General features: G+C 34.9%; 1 protein-coding gene across 2 annotated transcripts; it reads left to right on the top strand.

Moving 5' to 3' along the window:
* The first annotated feature begins 9,940 nt into the window (after positions 1 to 9,940).
* On the top strand, positions 9,941 to 19,383 carry LOC110929016 (patatin-like protein 2). Of its 2 annotated transcripts, none has more exons than XM_022172110.2 (7): positions 9,941 to 10,185; positions 10,265 to 10,449; positions 17,308 to 17,485; positions 17,769 to 17,927; positions 18,389 to 18,694; positions 18,792 to 18,964; positions 19,050 to 19,383. In XM_022172110.2, the coding sequence occupies exons 1-7, from the start codon at positions 10,054 to 10,056 to the stop codon at positions 19,183 to 19,185; spliced, it is 1,269 nt and encodes a 422-aa protein (XP_022027802.1). In that variant the 5' UTR covers positions 9,941 to 10,053; the 3' UTR covers positions 19,186 to 19,383. The 2 variants fall into 2 exon arrangements, with proteins under 2 accessions (XP_022027802.1, XP_035844272.1); XM_035988379.1 differs by having other exon boundaries at positions 10,055 to 10,185; positions 10,240 to 10,449.
* The last annotated feature ends 215 nt before the right edge of the window (positions 19,384 to 19,598 follow it).

Raw genomic sequence — 19,598 nt, 5'->3', positions numbered from 1 at the left:
GATTTCTAACGGGTCTTTAATTAAGACTATGCTTAGACCGGTTAGTTTTAAAGGAGGATACGGTTCAAAACGCATGATTAAGCGAGAACCGGATTAGAATGTGGTTTAGACCCGACAAGCTTGTATACTTGTTTAATATGGGTAAACTAAACACATTCTGGTTTTTGATGTAATAATGATAAGGTTTGACCCGTTTCGGCTAATTTATGCAAACTAGTTACATAAGTCGATCCGAACGCGAAAAGGGCATAACGGGTAACCACAAGAGTCATGAACAGGTTTCCTAAGTCAATATGCCTTAAATATGTTGTGATATCAGTAGGATATCTTCCATTATGCCCAAAACGAGTTTAAGATCAATTTATGCCCCGTAGGGGTATTTTGGTCATTTTAAAGGTTATAAAAGAGATTAAATATTATTCTGAGTTCCAGGTCTGATATAATCAGTAAAAATACTTAATTTAATAAGTTATAATAGTAGGGTATAACATATATGTGAAATTTACTACGTATAACCAAACTATGCACCGCAGGGGCATTCTAGTAATTTCACATAAGCTTAAAAGGTCAAAACTGAAAATCTGAGTTTAAAACTTTTCCTTACTGTTAAAGTATATAAATTTACTTAAAATATCAGTAGGTGTCATCTTTTATATGTTTAAAATGTTTTTAATACATACTATGCGTTAAAACGCTTAAAAAGACGATTTGGAGCCATTTCCTGGTTTTCAAAGGAAAGCTGATATTTTTAATATTCCAGAAGGCTCAAAATATTGTATTTATCATATTAGATCAGTAGAAAAAGGTTTGGGGTCAAAAGGATTTATAGAACTCATTTTATAGCCCAAAAAGGGCAAAACCGGCAATTACCGAAATAGAGCAAGAACCCTATGTTATGCTTAGCTTAAAAATAAATAAAAATCTTCAAAAATCCCAAAATATTATTTTATGTCAGTTGGTAAAAAATTTGGTTTCAAAAATTGGGTTTAGATAGGCTTTATGCTAATTAAGCCGTTAAATTAATAAAACGCTTTCTAATTACGCTATTGAGCATAACTCTTAATCTAGACCTCAAACTGATGTCAAATTTTAGGGAGAAGTTTATAATTCAGTAGTGAAGGTTTCCATCCTTTCACATTTTCAAAAATATCGTTTTAAGGTCAAAAGGGCATAACGGACAACATTTAGGCATTTAACGGAAACAAGCATGGATTAGGATTTCTATGGAACCAAGTTGTATAACCTTGGAGGATTATACTAACTTATAAATGGTCCTAATGGAATCCAAAGGCATATCTAAACTAAACTAAATCGGGTCAGAACTAAAAGTCAAAACAAAGTTAAACTTTTGTGACTTTCGGTTTCGAACCGAGCCTATACTTAGAATTGTCGGGTTGAATCATGCTTAGGCATGTTCAACTAATATTTACCAAGTTATTAAAGTGAGAAAACTGATTTTATGGTTTCTTATATTAATAGTGATGAATTTAATTAAAAATTAACCCGTTTGACTTTTATTTGACCCGACAATTAACTAAGTAAACGTGGTAATCAGGAGGTGCCCTCTTTGATGGTTCATTACCTACCTAATTACGGTTGCGTAGCCATGTTCGTTGCGAACCATAGCTCAACCGTTTAAAAGTCAAAACGTTTATCGAAAACGCTTGACTTTTATAACCGCTAAGATTTAAACTAAGCATGAAAGGACACTTACATAAGGTCCAAGCAAGGAGGGAATTGATCTTGGATGTTCAGGTATGAAGCACAAGGGCCCCAACTTAGAACAATGAGATCAAGGTGTGAATGAGAGCAAAATCAAGGGGGGTATTTATAGGTTTTTGGGAACCGTTAGGATTGTTTCTCGTAAACCGTGATTAAATCTGAGCCAAACACCTCTTACCCATGGTTTACTAAACAATGGGCAGCCCCTAGATTCATATATGTGAGTATGGAGCAAAACCACAGCTGGTTTTTAATTTTTTCTAGAACTGGCACTCACATACAGACCGTATGCATCCATGGATACAGTCCGCATCCACCTGTCCAGCATACCAAGTTTCATTTGTTGTCATATTTGGCCCCTTCACTTGATGTATGTCATTTCTGACATGTTTAAGGCCCGTTAAACCATTTTTAAGGCTCTACAATGATGCCTAAGCATAGGGAACATGAAACATGCTCAAAAATATGTCGGATGTCGGTTCGTTTGGTCGTACGGTCACGTTGTTCGGCTAATTACGAGGAAACACCGACGGACGCGAAAAACGAACCAAATTACGCGACGAGTGGAATTTTATCATCTCAAACACTAAAATAAAATATTTTAGTGCTTACATAAATTTTTGGGTGTCCGGATATATTCATAATGTGAGATATGCGCGAAAATACAAACTTGTGCACTTTTTGACACTTTTAGTCCCTGCATGACATAAAAGTTTATTTTTACGCACAAAACACCTCTAAGCCTGTATCTAAGCTATATAAAAGATAAATAGGGTATGTTTAACTCATGGACATATTCCGGAAGGTCCGTTACCATACGAATCAACATACTTTTGCAGTTTGACGCAATTAGTCCCTTAATTGCGCAAAGTAGCGCGAAATGTCGTTTAATAATATCCAAGCCTTCCATGGCCCATAATGGGCATTCCCAAGCATATACTTAAATATTACTATGCTCTCGTTCGCTTAAATGGTCACCGAAAGGCGTAGATTCAAAAGTTGGCGCTTTAGGCCCCTCTATTGCGCAAACTTGCGCATCTCATCATTTAATAGCATTGAAGCCTAATCCATATTAGGCATTCTTGAAAGTATTATTAAACATCACGATGCTTCGGGTTCGCTAAAAGGTCATTCAGAGGTATAATTAAACATATTGACAATATTAGTCCCTCTAACTTGCAAAGTTGCGCGTAACTTTACTTATAGGCATAAAAACCTTAGTCGGCCAATAATTGGCATTCCCGAGAGTATAATCGAATATCATGAAGCTCCCGGTTTGTTAAAAGGTCACTCAGAGGTAAGAATTAACATGTTGACGCTTTTAACCCTTTATTGCGCAAACTTTCAATTAATTACGCAAACGGCTACACTCGATCGACAAGTGGCTCATTTGTGAATATAAATATTGTGAGAGGTTATTTAGAAACTTATTTTAGGTATGCTTACACTTTTCATAATCAAAGTTTTCGATTTTTCGAAAAATTAGTCCCTAAATTTCAATATTGGACTTTAATAAGGTTCATTACACGTGTCAATGCATCATGGGACGTGATTTTTCTGAGGTGTTACATCCTCACCCCTTTAAAAGAAATCTCGACCTCGAGATTTGCAAAAATGCTGGAAGTACTTTCTGATGTACCATGGACTTAACTTCCACAGTATATTTGGGGCTTCTTCAAGCACCCAAGTTGACCTCTATAATAGGTACATGTATTTCTTTTGGGGCTTCTTAACCTTGTCGATCTTTAATTGATACGGGTTTCTTATTAAACCAAAAGTCTTCATTAATCTGCCAAATATTGGCAACTTCCTGACGTCTATGGATTTGTTTAATCTTATTCGTCGTTTCCAAGGCAACTTTCAGATCCTGATGATTGGACTTGCCCATCTTCTGTCTACTAATAGATGTTTAGCATTCCATCTATACAAGGTCTTCATAGGAGCAGCCTTGAAATTTATATCAACTATTATAGAAAAGCTTATGTTAAGGTGAGATGGTTATTCCAACCATTCCTTAAAACAAATTTTAAGGGATAGCTAATCCTTGCTGCTAGTCGAACAAATCGACGATCCTGGGCAGCTGATGGCGATTCTTAATTGTTGCCTAAATAGGGTTGCGGTAATCAAATGTATAAGCAAGATGAACCGCCTTTCTTAATTAATTATACCGAATTCTCAGGATATTGAGTTAGGCTGCATGATTCCTCTATTTTAAAACTTACTTACTCAGGATTTCGATTCTTCCCATGATGGTACTTGCCGTCTTGGGGTTTTCATAGTAATATAGCCCTAAATGGGATATAAATCTTAACTCTAGTTACCTCTCAAAAGGTAAACATTGTAATCTTAGGAAAAGATAATCAAAGTACCAGGAGGTTACAGAGATTTTCCAAATCTCAGGATCCAGTTCATCCATCATTGCTGGTGTCGAACAAGTGACACACTTTATGTTACAAGTCCACGAATTTCTTAATCGAAGACCTTTACTTGGTCAATTCCATTCTGGATATCTTCTTTGAATACCTTTAGCTGACTTTAGTACCATATGACCATCGGGATATTTTTGTGGTTCCATGCATTAAACCTCCATACTGATCAGGCATGGAAGCAATCTATGGAACTTATTAAGATACACCAATCCTCATATGGAGCTTTTTGTCATACCATCTGGTATTCTCAATCGATAGAGACCCAGAGATATCAATTACATATTCTGACGTACTTCATCTGGGGAGAGGGTACACTAGAACCTTACACCTGAAGATCTCAGACAGGAACAGATGGAATGGTTCTTATGATTTCGCCTGTAAGTTTTACCTTACACTTAATCCCTAAGGTTCTTACTGGAAAATTTTCTAAAAGTTTTCTAAGCTTATGGTCTTATAAGAGACTTAGCAGTACCTGAAACCAAACGAAATTCTTAGCAGTAAAATCACAACAAGTGATTTATCTAGTGTCATTATTTATGTGAACTGCCTCTAATAATTCATCAAGAGGGTTAAACACCTCCATTCTTAATCCCTTTGGACTTTAGCTATGAAATTCTTGACAAATTCTATGGCAAACTCAGCTTTGACTGGTTATTCCTTAATCTATAAAACGTAGGTAGCTGAGGTAGATCCATAATGGATTTATAATAGCGGCTTTAAAACCTTAATGTGCCCTCTTATTGCCGTTGCTAATCACCAATAAATATTGCATTAAGCTTAGATTTTGGGTAAATGGAATAGGGTACTACCTCAGCCAACGAACTAAAATTTGCGACACAATGTTGATAGTCTAGAACTTTTATGGCGAGAGTCAGAAAATTCTTATTCCATCTTTTCCATTTCGTGATGTGAATAATAGGTTTTTCTAATAAGGTCCTTAAAACTGGGACCATCCCATACTATTTAAGAGGATCTTTCTTGTGGACTTCATTAATGTCCTTACTAATTAAGGGTATTGCCCTCGAATGATTGTGATGCATACCTCACCGTGTCCATTTTCAGCGTAACCACTGATATACCTTAATGGTTTCTACTTCATCCAACAATTTCCTGTAATCGATGGCCCCTTTGTACTATTGAAGTCTCTTGACTTCCAAGAGACGAAGTACTTTTTAAGTACGTCTTGAAAGAATGGGGTTCCATGCCATATATGCTTTGGTTAGGTTCATTCTTTGCATTTGAAGTATGAATATAGCTCTTCCTATGAGCAGCGACATGGATTTCTAGAGTAAGAAGTATTCAGCTCCATGCATCTTTTCATGACTTTTCTCATAGCTTTTCAACAGCTGCGTTAATTACAGTTCTGGAGATTATCTCCATAATTTCTGAGGTTCATATTTGATGCACCATTAACATTTGTCGCATTTCTAGTATCGCGACTTTTGTTTGTCCCTTCTGAGTTTCCATACTCATGGCTTTAGTATTAAATACCAAATTCAGCAGGTACATAGGCAATCCATACCATGTGTCTCCTTGAATTGTCAAAGGCTCACTATAAGGAGTCTTGTTAACTACTTGCTTCTTATTACCCACAATATAGGCTTAGTTATAAGATGACCAATCCATTCCTATCACTTATATCGAGTCCCTCTATTTCAATGGAAACAAGGGCAGTGGAAAAGAATGGTTCCTAATGGATATAAAACATCCATCTAATATCACTGAAGCAGTCTCTGAGGTACCATTGGCCAATCCTACTTTATACTTAACGCTTAGAGTTTTAACAGGCAGATTTAATAATTTACAAAATCCATTGTCTATGAAAGACTTATCTGAACCTGAATTAAATAATACTTTAGCATGAGCGTTATTGATAAAGAAAGTACGTGTTGTGACATTGTCCTTCTGAATAGCCTCTTGAGCATCCATTTGAGAGCTTCCAGCTTTGGTCTTCTTAGCCTCTCCAAGCTTCTTGGTTTTATTTGGGCAATTTTTTTTGATGTGCCCTTTTTCGTTGCAACCATAGCAGGTTGCGTCTCCCAACTTCTTGCAATCCAAGGTCTTATGCTCCTTGGACTTGCAGATTCCACAGGGTAGAGGCTGAGATTCAAATCTGCATTTCCCGAGGTGGTATTTCCTACAGGTTTTGCATCTGGTCTTTTCACCTGACTGCTGGTTGTCCTTCAAGTCCTTGCAGTCATGGGTCTTGTGATCCATCTCTTTACAGATGACACATCCCCTGATCTGATCATAGAAACATTTTCCGAAGTGCTTTTTTCCGCAGGTTTTACATTCGGGTTTTGCCTCCTTTGGCTTGGACTGGTTATAGTTTGAACCGGTCTTACCCTTTTTATAACCATTATTTGGGGTATCATCGCACCTTCGCTTATGATCCTTCAACACACGGTCCACAGCATTGTTTACGGCTATATCTATCATAGCCTGTAACTCGGTGCCCGTTAAGTTCAGTCTTGCCTCCTTATTCTGATCAACGGGACGATTGTGAGCTTCAGAGGAGTCAGCCATGGTGAAGCTTTGAAGGCTACAAACAAGTAGTAATACTTTGCCTAATTATATAATGAATTGTCGAACTTTGATAATTAAATAGCCATGGTACAAACAACCCATATAGGCCAATAGATAGTTATTAAGTTTATTTAATTATGTTTTGCCTAGGTTTTAAAATAAACCATCTTTGGCGTTTAACAGAATATAATCCTTCATATTTATTAGACATGGGACATCGGTCACAACTGTCAATGTCGTACCATCATTTTATATAGCACAAGGGCTTGTTCCAACGGACTTATGATGGCACAGATGCCTTGTCACTAGGGAATTCTAAAACATAATCAATGATTCCTTTGGATCGGAAAATTTTATAGTTCATTGTCTTGACAAGAAGTTATGAAACAACTATCTTTTTCATGTATACATCTTTACCCGTAGGTATACATCCCAAATGGATGTTTTGATGTGTACATCCTGTTCGACGTTTATTAGCCATGATTCCTATTGATCATTTAGGCTCGAAAGGGTTTGGAAGTTCCTAATATAAAGATGACAAGTGTGATTTTATCGCATCACTGTTGTCGGGAGTGTTAACACGTTTTCAGGTGTTAATAGGGATCTGAATCTCTTTTAAACAGGTTTCACCATCTTAGCCAGGTCTTTAATGACATTCAAGCTAGGTTATACCTTTTTAAGATTCTTTTTAATACATATAGTGGCAGAGAAGGAATAATATTTATTTTTATTCAGGATTTCTATTATAATTATCCATGATTTATTTAAAATATAACTATGGCACAAAAGGCCAAGTCACAAGGGCAACTTTAAGTTATAAACCATGATTTTATAGAATCAGGTATTTAGGCTTTGAACGTTGTTCATTGCCTTTTCTTGACAGGGAGTTGTAGGCTACGACTGTCTCTTATCTTACACGACAATAAATATGGCTCGTCAGTATTACATCCTTAATGGATGCTTAATTCACCTAATAAGAAAGGATTTCAGGAGAATCCAGTATAAGGATGAATTATGTGATTGAATCACATCTGCCAGAAATGTTGACATGTTTACCGGTGTAAACAAGCATTTGAACCTTTAGAATAGGCTTATATAAAATCACTAAAATTTATAACCCATGGTTTTTAATAACCATTTTAGTTAATTTGATAAATATATAATTGTTCAGGATCCTTAACATAAATCCTCAATTATAAGTTATTAATGGCACAAAAGGCCTAGTCACGTAGACAAGTTTAATTTATAAGCCTAGATTTTATGGAATCGAGGCATTAAGGTTTGAATCAAAGTTCATTACCTTTTCTCGACAGGGAGTTGTAGACTACCACTGTCTTTAGTCCCAGAGGACGTTAATTATAGCCCGTAGGCACTTCATCCTTAAGGGATGATCATTTTAAATAAGGGAATTTAGATTAACCCTTTTTAAAGATGGCCTGTGTGACTTTAAAGATTCACAGTTTGCCAAAAATGTTAACATACTTACAGATGTTAACAAGGATTGGAATCTTTTGGATAGGTTTTACCATCTTGGCCATGTCTGCAATTGACATTTAGGCTAGGTTTTACCTTTAAGATTCTTTTAATATTTAACGCAGAACATTCCTAAATTGAGATGTTATCAAGGATCTGAATCTAATTGTGGAACTACCATCTTGGTCCTATCTTAAAACGACACATGAGCTAGGTCTTGTCCTTTAGTGTTAGTAGAATATATCGTGTTTTATAAATTAAAAATTTGACTAATGCGTAAAATGGGCTTAAAATATCAATAAAAATATATCGCACTCGACACGCACCAGGTAGCTCCCCATGGCAGGATACAAATGAGTAACATAACTACTTAAACAAGTTTTATGGATTTAAAACTGGACAAACTCGTGAACTCACCAACTTTATGTTGACACCTACTGCATGCTTTGCAGGTACTCAGTGAATGTTGGAGCTTGCAGCTTGGAAGTGTAGTGGGCATGCAAACCCATGTTGGGTTTTTTTAATAATTACAAACTATGAACTTATGTTGAATTGTTTCACTTATGCTTCCGATATTCTTTTAAACTATTAATTTGAACTTAAATGTTTTGGACTTAAACTATAACTGTCACTAATCGTATTGGTTTGGTGAAACTATTTTATTATTACTATAGTTGTTCAATATGATTGGTGGCTAAATCCAGGTCAGTCACACGCCTCGCGGTTGTACTCCGCATGTGGATTTTGAGGGTGTGACAAATAAAATATATAAAACGATCAAAATCGACATAACTAAAAAAACATAATACTAAACGTAATCTCTCTCTCTCACACACACACACAACACACACACACACATACACACACACACACACACACACATATATATATATATAGAGGACAAAGATCCGTTAGGAACCACCCTTTATTGCGAGAATTGCGAGAACGAATGTGAACACAACCAAAAATGCCTAAAAATAGCTAAAAAACACACAATTTTTTTTTATATTTTTATATAAAAATCGCTACTTTTAGTAGCAAAAAAAGTTAAAAAAAAAATTTTTCTTTTGGCTACTAAAATTAGCGATTTTAACATAAAAAATATAAAAAAAATTAGACTTTTTTTTTATTTTTTTAGATTTTTTTAGGTTTTTTAGGGGTTTAGTTTTTAGCATTTTAACTTGGGGGTGGGGGGTTTAGGTCTTTGGGGGGTGGGGGAGGGGGTTTAGGTTTTTTTTTGGTGGGGGGGGGGGGAGGGGGGTTAGGTTTTTGTTTAGGTTTTTTTAGCTATTTTAGGTTGTGTTCACATTGGTTCTCGCGGTGCTTGCAATAAAGGTGGTTCTCGCATGAACCTTACCCTATATATATATATAATCAAAGAATTTGTTTACAAGATAACTAAGAATTTGATTTTTCATTATCTTTAGAAAAAAAATTAAAAATTTGGTGCATTAAAAAGTTCATTATATTTTGAAGTCAAAATAGTTATATTTCTCTAAATGTTTGTCGCTCCTTTGAAATGCTATTAATAGGAGCGTTCAACCAAAAGTTTAAATCTCCTAAAATAAAAGTTTCAATCTCCTTCACCAGAAAAAAGTTTTTTAATAAGTAGGAGTTTTTCTTAAAAACTTAAAACTGAAAGATTCTAAAACCTCCATGTCGAACATACCTTTACTTTGCATCCCCATTTTGTTATTTGATCCTAGTGTCTAGAGTGGGAAAGCGTAATTTCGTCACCAACCAATACCAATATAATAAAGTAAAGCTTATTTTAAAGGGCGTCAAAAGGTATTGTAGAGGAAGAAAAGTAGACCATGGGCCTATAAAACAGTAGAGGTGTCACTAACAATTACTAGCAAAAACACATCATTGTTTTTTTTTTTTTTTTGGAAAGGCAACGAAAATGCAGAGAACCAATTCAATAGTTCAGCCCCCAACTAATGGGAAACTGATCACAGTCCTTAGTATTGATGGTGGTGGAATAAGAGGTCTAATCCCAGCTACCATCCTCGAATTTCTTGAAGCTGAACTACAGGTATCCAACAGATCCAATTTCAGGATCATATATGGTGTTTTTTTTCTTATTTAGATTTCTGGTGTGGTTTATGGTTCAGAAACTAGATGGTGAAGATGCAAGAATTGCGGACTATTTTGATATAATTGCTGGGACGAGTACTGGTGGTCTAGTCACTGCGATGTTAACAGCTCCAGATGAGAATAGGCGCCCTTTGTTCGCAGCTAAAGACATCAAAGAATTCTACCTCCAGATGTGCCCAAATATCTTCCCTCAAGATTGGCGGTAATAACAAGATGATTTACTATTAATTGGAAAGAGTAAATTACTCTTTTGCCACTGTGGTGTGGTTTAGCCAGTTTAACTCTTTCAGGCTAAAAAGAAATATTTTAACATATCAGACTCTGATATTTCATTTTATAACAGTTTTGGCCACTAACACTAACTTTGTTTCTTTCTTATAGTTAAGTGTAAGAGTAATTAGATCTTTATATACCTTATGGGCTGTTTTTGATAATTATAAAGTTATTTTAATATTTAAGAGATTATTAATGCAATTACTCAATTTTTTTTATTATTTCGTTATTTTCACGATTATTATTTAATAAAATATGTTTTATGTATACGAATAAATATTTATTTTTATTAAACGTTTGTTTTTAATAAACGTCGTTTTTAAAATCATTTGTTTTTTTACCTTTTTTAAAACCGTATATCGTTTTTAAAATTACTCCTTTTTAAATTGTTTGTTTATTAAAATCGTTCTTTTTAAATTTGTTTGTCTTTTAAATTTTTTTAAACAATTCATTTAACACCTATCTTTTTAAAATCATTTTTTAAACTTTTTTAAACAATTCGTTTTTTTTAGTTGTTGATTTTAAATACGTTTCTTTTTAAATTGTTCCTTTTAGAACCGTTTTTGAAATCGTTCATTTTTGTATTCGGTTTATTTATAGTTGTTAGGAAAAAATGAACTAAGAAATGAATGATTGCAAAAATTGAAGGAATTTAAAAAAGATCGATTTTAAACAAACGAGTGGTTTAAAAAACGAAGATTAATAAAAGGGCGTTTATAAAAAAGCAAAATCTTAAAAAATAAATTAACAAGTGTAAGGTTTTAAATGACACACGAATTTAATACACGAAAGGTTAAAAAATAACGAATTTTGAATAAACAAACAATTAAAAAAATGGAAGATTTGAAAAAGAAATAAAGCACTCTAAAAAAGTTTGAAAAATGAACGATATTTGGCAAACTTTTTATTAGAATGTTTCGTTTTTTTTTTCAAATATTACATTTTCTTTTGTTTTTTATATACGTCATTTTGTAAAATTTAAAAAACGAACCACTTAAAATAGTGAGTTGATTCAAAATGTTAAAAAAACAATTTATTTTAAAAAGAATGGTATGAAATAAAGTGTTTAAAAAAACTTTAAAAGACAAACGACTTTAAAAGTAATGATTTTAAGAAAATCAAATGGTTTAAAAAGGAACAACTTTAAAAACGATAGACGCTTTAAACAAAATGTTAAAAACAAATTATTTTTTAAAACGATATTTTTAAGAACAAACAGTTAATGAAAATACAAATTTATTTATATTTAAAACGTATTTTATTAAGTAATTACGGTGAAAATAACGAAATAATAAAAAAAAACTTGAGTGATTGCATTAATAATCTCTTAAATATTAAAAAAAAACTTTGTAATTACCAAAAACAATCCCTAAGGTATGTAATTACCTTTATCCTTACATTTAAATGCAAAAAAGTAATAAAGTTAGTGTTAGGGGCCAAAACCGTTATAAAATGAAACATCGTCTGATATGTTAAAATATTCAATTTTTGGGCTGAAAGGGTTAAACTGGCTAAACCATATGAGCCAAAACAGTAATTTACTCAATTGGAAATATAACGATATATTTAAAGAAAAAGCAATCAATTAATATAAGAATGTTACGTTACTTATGCTAAGGGTCACCCATAAACACCAAGTAAAATTATATATAACTACAAAAATCAATGGTCACTAATGGACTGCCATCTCTTCGTACAACTAGCAATAAATAATTTTCATCCCCTTGGCACCACTTCACATGCACCGCATCGTATACATGCAAATATCAACCACTTACATACCTAATATCCGACCCATGTTTGTAAAACAACCATCACATACCGGAGAAGAACCAAACGAAGTGTCAAAAAAAAATACGCAGTCATGAATCACTGCGAACTAACTCATGCCCGTTAGAAAGAATTACAACGCTTCGTATAAGTGCCGCCTTAATTAAGTAAATGAGGCAGTGTTAATTATACAATTAAACATAAGCCAGTTACCTTATCAATTTTTTAATTACAAAGAATTACAACGCTTAGATTCACAGGTATAAGTGCCGCCTTAAATAAGAAAATCAAGCAGTGTGATACAATTAAAGAATACCTCGGTCACCTAAACAGTTTTTTTATTTCCGGAGACCACAATGTAACAACGATAATGGTAGTGTTATATATAATATATTTTCCTTACCTTATAGGTATATATAATATATAGTAGGTTAGGATATAATAGGAAGTTTGTTTTAGTAGAAAGGTTAGAAGTAATTTTGAGCATCTATTAAGTAGTTAGGAGTTTTAATAAATGGGTTGAATTGATAAAAATTTGAAGGCGTGTGAGTTTCTTTAGAGGTATTATAGTTAGATTTACAGCCATCAAACAAAATCATTTATTTTTCTCTTCAATTTAATCATGTCTTTCACAAACATCTTTATATTTTCACATTATCACCTTTTTTACATATATTTTTTAAATATATTATTTTTTATTTCGTATTGTTTAGAATTAGGGTTGTAAACGAATCAAATGTTAAGCGAACAGTTCGTGAACCATTTGTTGGGAAATTCGTTTATGTTCGTTCGTTTAATAAACGAACGGACATGAACAAGAACTCTCGTTCGATTAGTTAAATGAACGAACATGAACAGAGGTCTCATTCGTTCAGTTGTGTTCGTGAACGTTCAATAAGGTGTTCGTGAACGTTCACTAAGGTGTTCGTGAACATTTGTTTATTTGCGTTCGTTTATTTTCGTTTGTTTGTGTTTTAATTAAAGATTTTTGTACTTTCATATATTTTATCTATACCTTTTATTTTATTTAATTATCCTAAGAATTAAACTAGGAAACCCAATTTCCACCTTTTGATGCACCATTCTCCTTTCCTTTCTCATTATTTATATCAATGAGAATACGATCGACATTCGTTCCATAATTAGGCTTCAAGTTCCGGTGTTACCCTTTGGGCCATCCCTCGCATTCGCTAGTTTTATTTGTGTTCGTGAACCGTTCCGCTCATTTTCTTAATGAACGAACACGAACATAAAATCTTATTCGGTAAACGTTCATAAACCATTCATGAACACATTTATTTCCTTAACGAACGAACATGAACAAGTTCTTGTTTGTGTTCGTTCGGTTTGTTTACAACCCTATTCAAAATAATATAAAATATATTACAAAGTATATTGTAAATTTTATAAAACTGCAAATTAAAATTAAACAAACATAAAATTAGACACAAATAAAAAATTAACTATAGAAAACAAGAAAATAACAATATTACACAAACATCTACACGTTTTGTCCATCACAAAACCGTAACTCTCAGCCGCTTTCAAAGAACATCATTGGTTCGGTTTGAAACCATTCAAACTGGTCAACGGTTTAGTTTCATGGTCTTTTTTTTCTTAACTTTTGGCAGATCGGTTTGAAAAGCTTCAAACCATAGCGAACAGTTTCGTTTGTGGTTTATACAAAAAACCGAAAGTATAAAAACCGGAGCGGACCATTCTTATATTTAATTTTTAAAATACTAGTTATTATTTATTTATATATTATATATTTTACTTCTTATGCTAACCTAATTAAATTTATATAAAATTAAAGTACAGTGAGCTAAGCCCAATCTCAATTTTTCAATAGGTAAGTTTTCTTTTCTGTTCTTGAAATACAGTTTGCTTATCTTCTTGTTTATGTTCGATATTTTTGCACGTTGTTTGCATAATGCGAAAATATAAACAATTTGTACAGCGAAAACATGCTAAAACTCATCACATTCTGTAATTGGAGCTCATCCAAAAACTCATCACATTTTGTAATCTAAGCAAAATCGTTTGGAAAATTTTAATGTTTGGGTGCCATATTGCGTTACAATAAACCTTTAGAGAAAAATGCCCGGATAGTCCCTGTGGTTTCACCTTTTTTCACCTATAGTCCCTATCTTTCTAAAACTACTTGAATAGTCCCCAAGGTTTTCCGTTTTGTTCTCGGATAGTCCCTGGGTCTAACATCAGTTACTTTTCTCTGTTAAAATGATGTGAAATGACAAAAATACCCTTTCCTTTAAAAGGCCAAACCACAGGGACTATCCGAGCATCTTCTTCATCACCCTCCTCCACCCTTCATCTTCAACCTCCACCCACCATCACCCTCCTCCACCCTCCACCATCACCGCCACAGTCGTACTTCAGGGAACTGATTGGGTTGCAGTTTGTGAAGCCATCGATAAAACTTCTTCACCGCCGCTTCAACCGCCTGCAAGCTCTGCAACCGATGAATCTTCACGGCGGCGTTCTTCCTCCGGTACAGCTTCATCGCCGCCTCCTGAATCCTCGGTCCTCCGTTCGGATCCACCTCCACACCGAGTATGTACGGTACCTTATGCCTTAAATTCTTCGAACGTTTCGTGATCTCTATCAACGCTTTTGATCGGAAACAAAATGATTCTGATTCCGATTCTGTTTTAACATCTAACTGGTTCTTCAATCGGAGAAAATCGTCTGGATCCATTAACAAATGTAGATTTTCAATCTCCGTCAACAGTTTCTAGATCTGTTCTAGAATGTAACCGTTATTCGAAGCGGATTCAAACCTATCAGAATCGATTTCCGATTCGATCCGGTTTATCCGCGCAAAACAGAAATCAGTTCATTTGCTGCATTCGTTGTACTGTTTACAGATCAATAATTAATCACGGCCTGGAAATCTGATTTCGAACAGTCTTATTTGCTGAGAACAGATTTATCTGCAGATAACAGGTTCATTCGCTGCAGTTTCAGTGTAGAATTAAAAGTGCATTGGAGAATTCGAAGTGTTTGATCGCTGAAACAAGCTGGTTCAGTTTATCCACTGCAGAAATGTTTTTCACAGAAATTTGTACATGCGAAGAATTGTCCATTTGCTGTTAATTTGCCCAGAAAGTTGTCCATTTGCATTACAAAATCTATTCACTGTTAATATTGCCCAAAACAGGCCCAGTCACTTGAAAAAGTTCATTCACTATTGAACAGATTCATCCGCTGCTGAACAGAATCTTTGTTCATTAGCAGAAACTGTTGAAATCTGTCCATCCGCTGGTTGTAAGTTCATTCGCAGATTTGACTACATTCACTGAATCTGATCAAAAGTCTGCGTAAATATATAGTCAGGACTCCAAATTTAAGCAAGAATAAATGATAAGTTGAAAAAAAGAGAAGTTATATGAGCCGCCGTCGTGTGATGGTGGGTGGAGGTTGAAGATGAAGTGGAGGGTGGAGGAGGGTGATGGTGGGTGGAGGTTGAAGATGAAGTGTGGTGGTTTGGGTTTTGTTTCGGGCTCGGTCAATAGCCGTCAACGAGGAGTTCGGGTCAAACAAAGTCAAACCAGTCAACGACGGTGGTTCTGCGCGGCGGAGACCGGCGGCGGCACGGTGGAGGGTGGAGGAGGGTGTGGTGGTGGGGTTTTATAAACAAAAATGAAGAAGATGCTCGGATAGTCCCTATGGTTTGGCCTTTTAAAGGAAAGGGTATTTTTGTCATTTCACATCATTTTAACAGAGAAAAGTAACTGAAGTTAGACCCAGGGACTATCCGAGAACAAAACGGAAAACCTTGGGGACTATTCAAGTAGTTTTAGAAAGATAGGGACTATAGGTGAAAAAAGGTGAAACCACAGGGACTATCCGGGTATTTTTCTCAAACCTTTAATTTCATGCTTTCGGATTAAACTTTAATTATAAAAGCCCAAACCGACCGGAACCAAACAGTTAGTAAAAGTTCGGTTTTGGTTTTCGATAATAAAAAACTGTCACTAACGATTTTGTATCTCTTTTGTCTTTTTGTGTTATTAAATGCCAAATGGCATGCTAATAGGTTTCCATCTATTCTTGTATATGTTTTGCTTCTTTATAGTTGTTAGGCTGCAGGGTATGGGGTCGTCCCCATACCGTAGAGCTCCGGCGACGACAGCCACATCATCCCGCCCCCCTCCGTCCCCATCCTATCCGTCTCATAGTCGACGTTGGCGACGAAGCAAATAAGGTGGGCCCCTCTCCAAAAGTAGCCGTTAGAAATAAAAAAAAAAAACAAAAATGAGTGATTTAGTGAATCTTGCATATGGGTGTTGAAATTTGGAAGAAACCCTAAAAGGGTTTGAGCAAATCAAGCAGAAGAAGATGCTTACCGTACAAGTGGTTATGCAGTATGTACAACTTTGAAAATGTTTGGAATTTGTTGGAAAATGGAAGGCTTCTTTTGTGACTTGAAAGGAATGGTTAGATTTGGTACATTTGAGTTGAGGGAGTGCGAAAGGTGACGGTGGTGGCATGGCGGAGATGCGGCGGCGGAGCAAGCGTGGGGGAAAGTGGTGAGAGGGTGTGATTTATGGGTGGAAAATTTGCAGTAAATGGGTTTTGGGTGCTTGCTTTACTTTATGGATAAATAATTCTTTTTAATTAATGTCCTTTTTTTGTTTGATATTCTTTAATAGTAACAGCTTTATGGATACTAATTTAATTTTTTTAATTATATATGTTTTGATGAAAATATAGAATAAAAAATGTAGAAGATTAAAAAAAAATAAAAAAAAAATAAAAGTGGTGGGAAGGACTATGAATAGGACCATCCTCCATACCCTCTAGTTTTGGGGGATGGACCATCCTTGGGAGCACTATAACGTGGCGCTTACGTGGCGGATCATCCTCCCTTGGAGGACCATCACCATATACCCTCTAGCCTTAGTCTTTAATTCACATTTTCTAACACCAAACTATCTTGCTTATACTTTATTTATTGCATAACAACATTGAAATGCTTTTGATTTCTAAACAGCTCTACGTTTAAAAAGGCATTCAAGAGCATAGGGGGGCCATTGTATGATGGAAAATGCCTCCATAACATCATAGAGAAGCACCTGAAAGAAACCAAAATAGGAGATACATTAACTAATGTAGTTATTCCTACCTTTGACATCAAAAGACTCCAGCCCATCATCTTTTCCAGCTATGAGGTTTCATCTTCTTTATATTTTCTTCTTCGATGATCGTACAATTTATGATTAGTGCTATTAAACATAAGGTTTGTAAACATAAGGGTGGGTTCTTGTACAGATAACTCGAGTAATTAAGCTTCAACTAGAGTAATTATTTTCACACAATTTTAAAATTGTAACTTAATAAAACTAAACTGGTTCAAACCTAATTAGTCTACTTATTTGTATATCATTTTGTCATATTTGATCCTTTCACTATAAACATAAAAGGTCTGATATGCCCAGCGCCTTATGTTGCTAGGCTATGGAAAAACCACACATGAACGCCAAGTTGTCCGATATTTGTATGGCAACCTCAGCGGCGCCAACTTATCTTCCTCCTCATCATTTTGTGACCGAACACAATGGAGAGATGCATGAGTTTAACCTTATTGATGGTGGTGTGGCAGCAAATAATCCGGTAACAATACTTTAGCATTGTTTTATTTTGAAATAAACAGCCCATGTTTAAACTACACATTCTTTACTTGCTTACTCTTTGTTAACCGTCTCAGCGTGAAGTTTAAAATCAACAAAAAAAATGAAGAAACAAAATATGGTATGAACAATGATGACAAATGGGCCGGGCCATTTAACACTCACTAGTTTTCTTATATCTTGTTTCTTGCATTTTGACAAAAATGATTTCATCTGAAACACCAAATGGAGATTTTGTTAGATTGCAGGTTGGCTAAACGTACCCTCTTAAACTTTACCGTACCCCTGAAAACATCGACTCAAGAGATTTTTGTCGTTGAAAGGGAAAATATTAATGATTTAACAATTTGAAGGGGGTATAACCAGTAAAAATGAAGGGAGGAGAACATTTACGGCAACCCTTCTGGAGATTAGTTGTTTAAGTTTTTGTTATATTTTTAACAGACTCAGATTGCAATGGGTGTAATTGCCAAAGAACTCAATCGCAAAAATCCGGATTTTCCCATTCTTCAGCCAGCCGAGTATGGTCGATATTTGGTCATATCTTTAGGGACAGGCGACTGCAACATGGGAGGGGGGTATACAGCAGAGGAGGCTTCAAAATGGGGCTTGTTTGGATGGTGGTTCAATGCCAATGGCTCGAAACCCTTGGTTGATATATTCACTCAGGCTAGCACTGACATGGTCGATATCCATCTTTCTGCTGTTTTCCATAACCATCACGTCCGAAACAATTACCTACGCATCCAGGTGCAATTTTTAACTCACTACAACTACGCACTTCCTTCACAGATGAAAGTATACAACTGATTAATCATATGTAAAAAAATTCGGTGGAAAAACATAGGAGGATTGCTTGGATATGACATTGTCTCCACTAGACAAAGCTACCAAGGAAAATATGAATAGTTTGATTGAAGTTGGTAATAGGTTACTTACAAAGACAGTTTCAAAGGTTAACTTGGAAGATGGAAAATTAATCCCCTGCAGGAATGTAACTAACAAAGAGGCTCTCATAGAGTAAGTATGCATCTTTACAACACAGTATTTGGTGAACCCTAAAGTTAATTAATTACTTTATTGAGAGTATTTTTCTTCGACACAGATTTGCCAAAATACTTTCCCATGAGAAGCGTCTTCGTGACCTTAATTCGCAGCAACGAGTGTCAAATGTGGATCCACCCTTCTGCATGGAGAAAAAGCACTATTATGAAGCACCCGAAACAATAAGCATTGCATAAAGGAAAGGATGTACTGGTGGTGAAGGCTAGGATTGTCATATGATCACAGATTGTTGTCAACAAATATAAATACGTGTGTATTTTTTTTCTTTTTTGCAACTTCTTTTTAGCTTTCCAGTTACATATTGCACCATTTGTAAAACGTTGTGTTAATGGTTGTCTTTATGCTTTCTAATCTTGAAATTTCTTTTAGCTTCACTACTAGAAATCTGGCAATTTCTGACCAAAATTTCCGACAAAACAAATTTGGTCGGAAAATTCCGACCATTTTCCAACAGAATACCAACAAAAAGAAAAAACAAATTTTAGCGACTACTTTCCGACAATTTACCGACCAATAAAAATATGGTCGGAAATTTGTAGGAATGTTCGGACGAAGTTCCGACAAAAAAAAAACAATAAAAGCAAAAAAT

This window comes from Helianthus annuus, chromosome 3 (assembly GCF_002127325.2).
Source record: "Helianthus annuus cultivar XRQ/B chromosome 3, HanXRQr2.0-SUNRISE, whole genome shotgun sequence".
Taxonomy (NCBI): Eukaryota; Viridiplantae; Streptophyta; class Magnoliopsida; order Asterales; family Asteraceae; genus Helianthus; species Helianthus annuus.
This window is presented reverse-complemented; position numbering and strand designations above follow the sequence as displayed.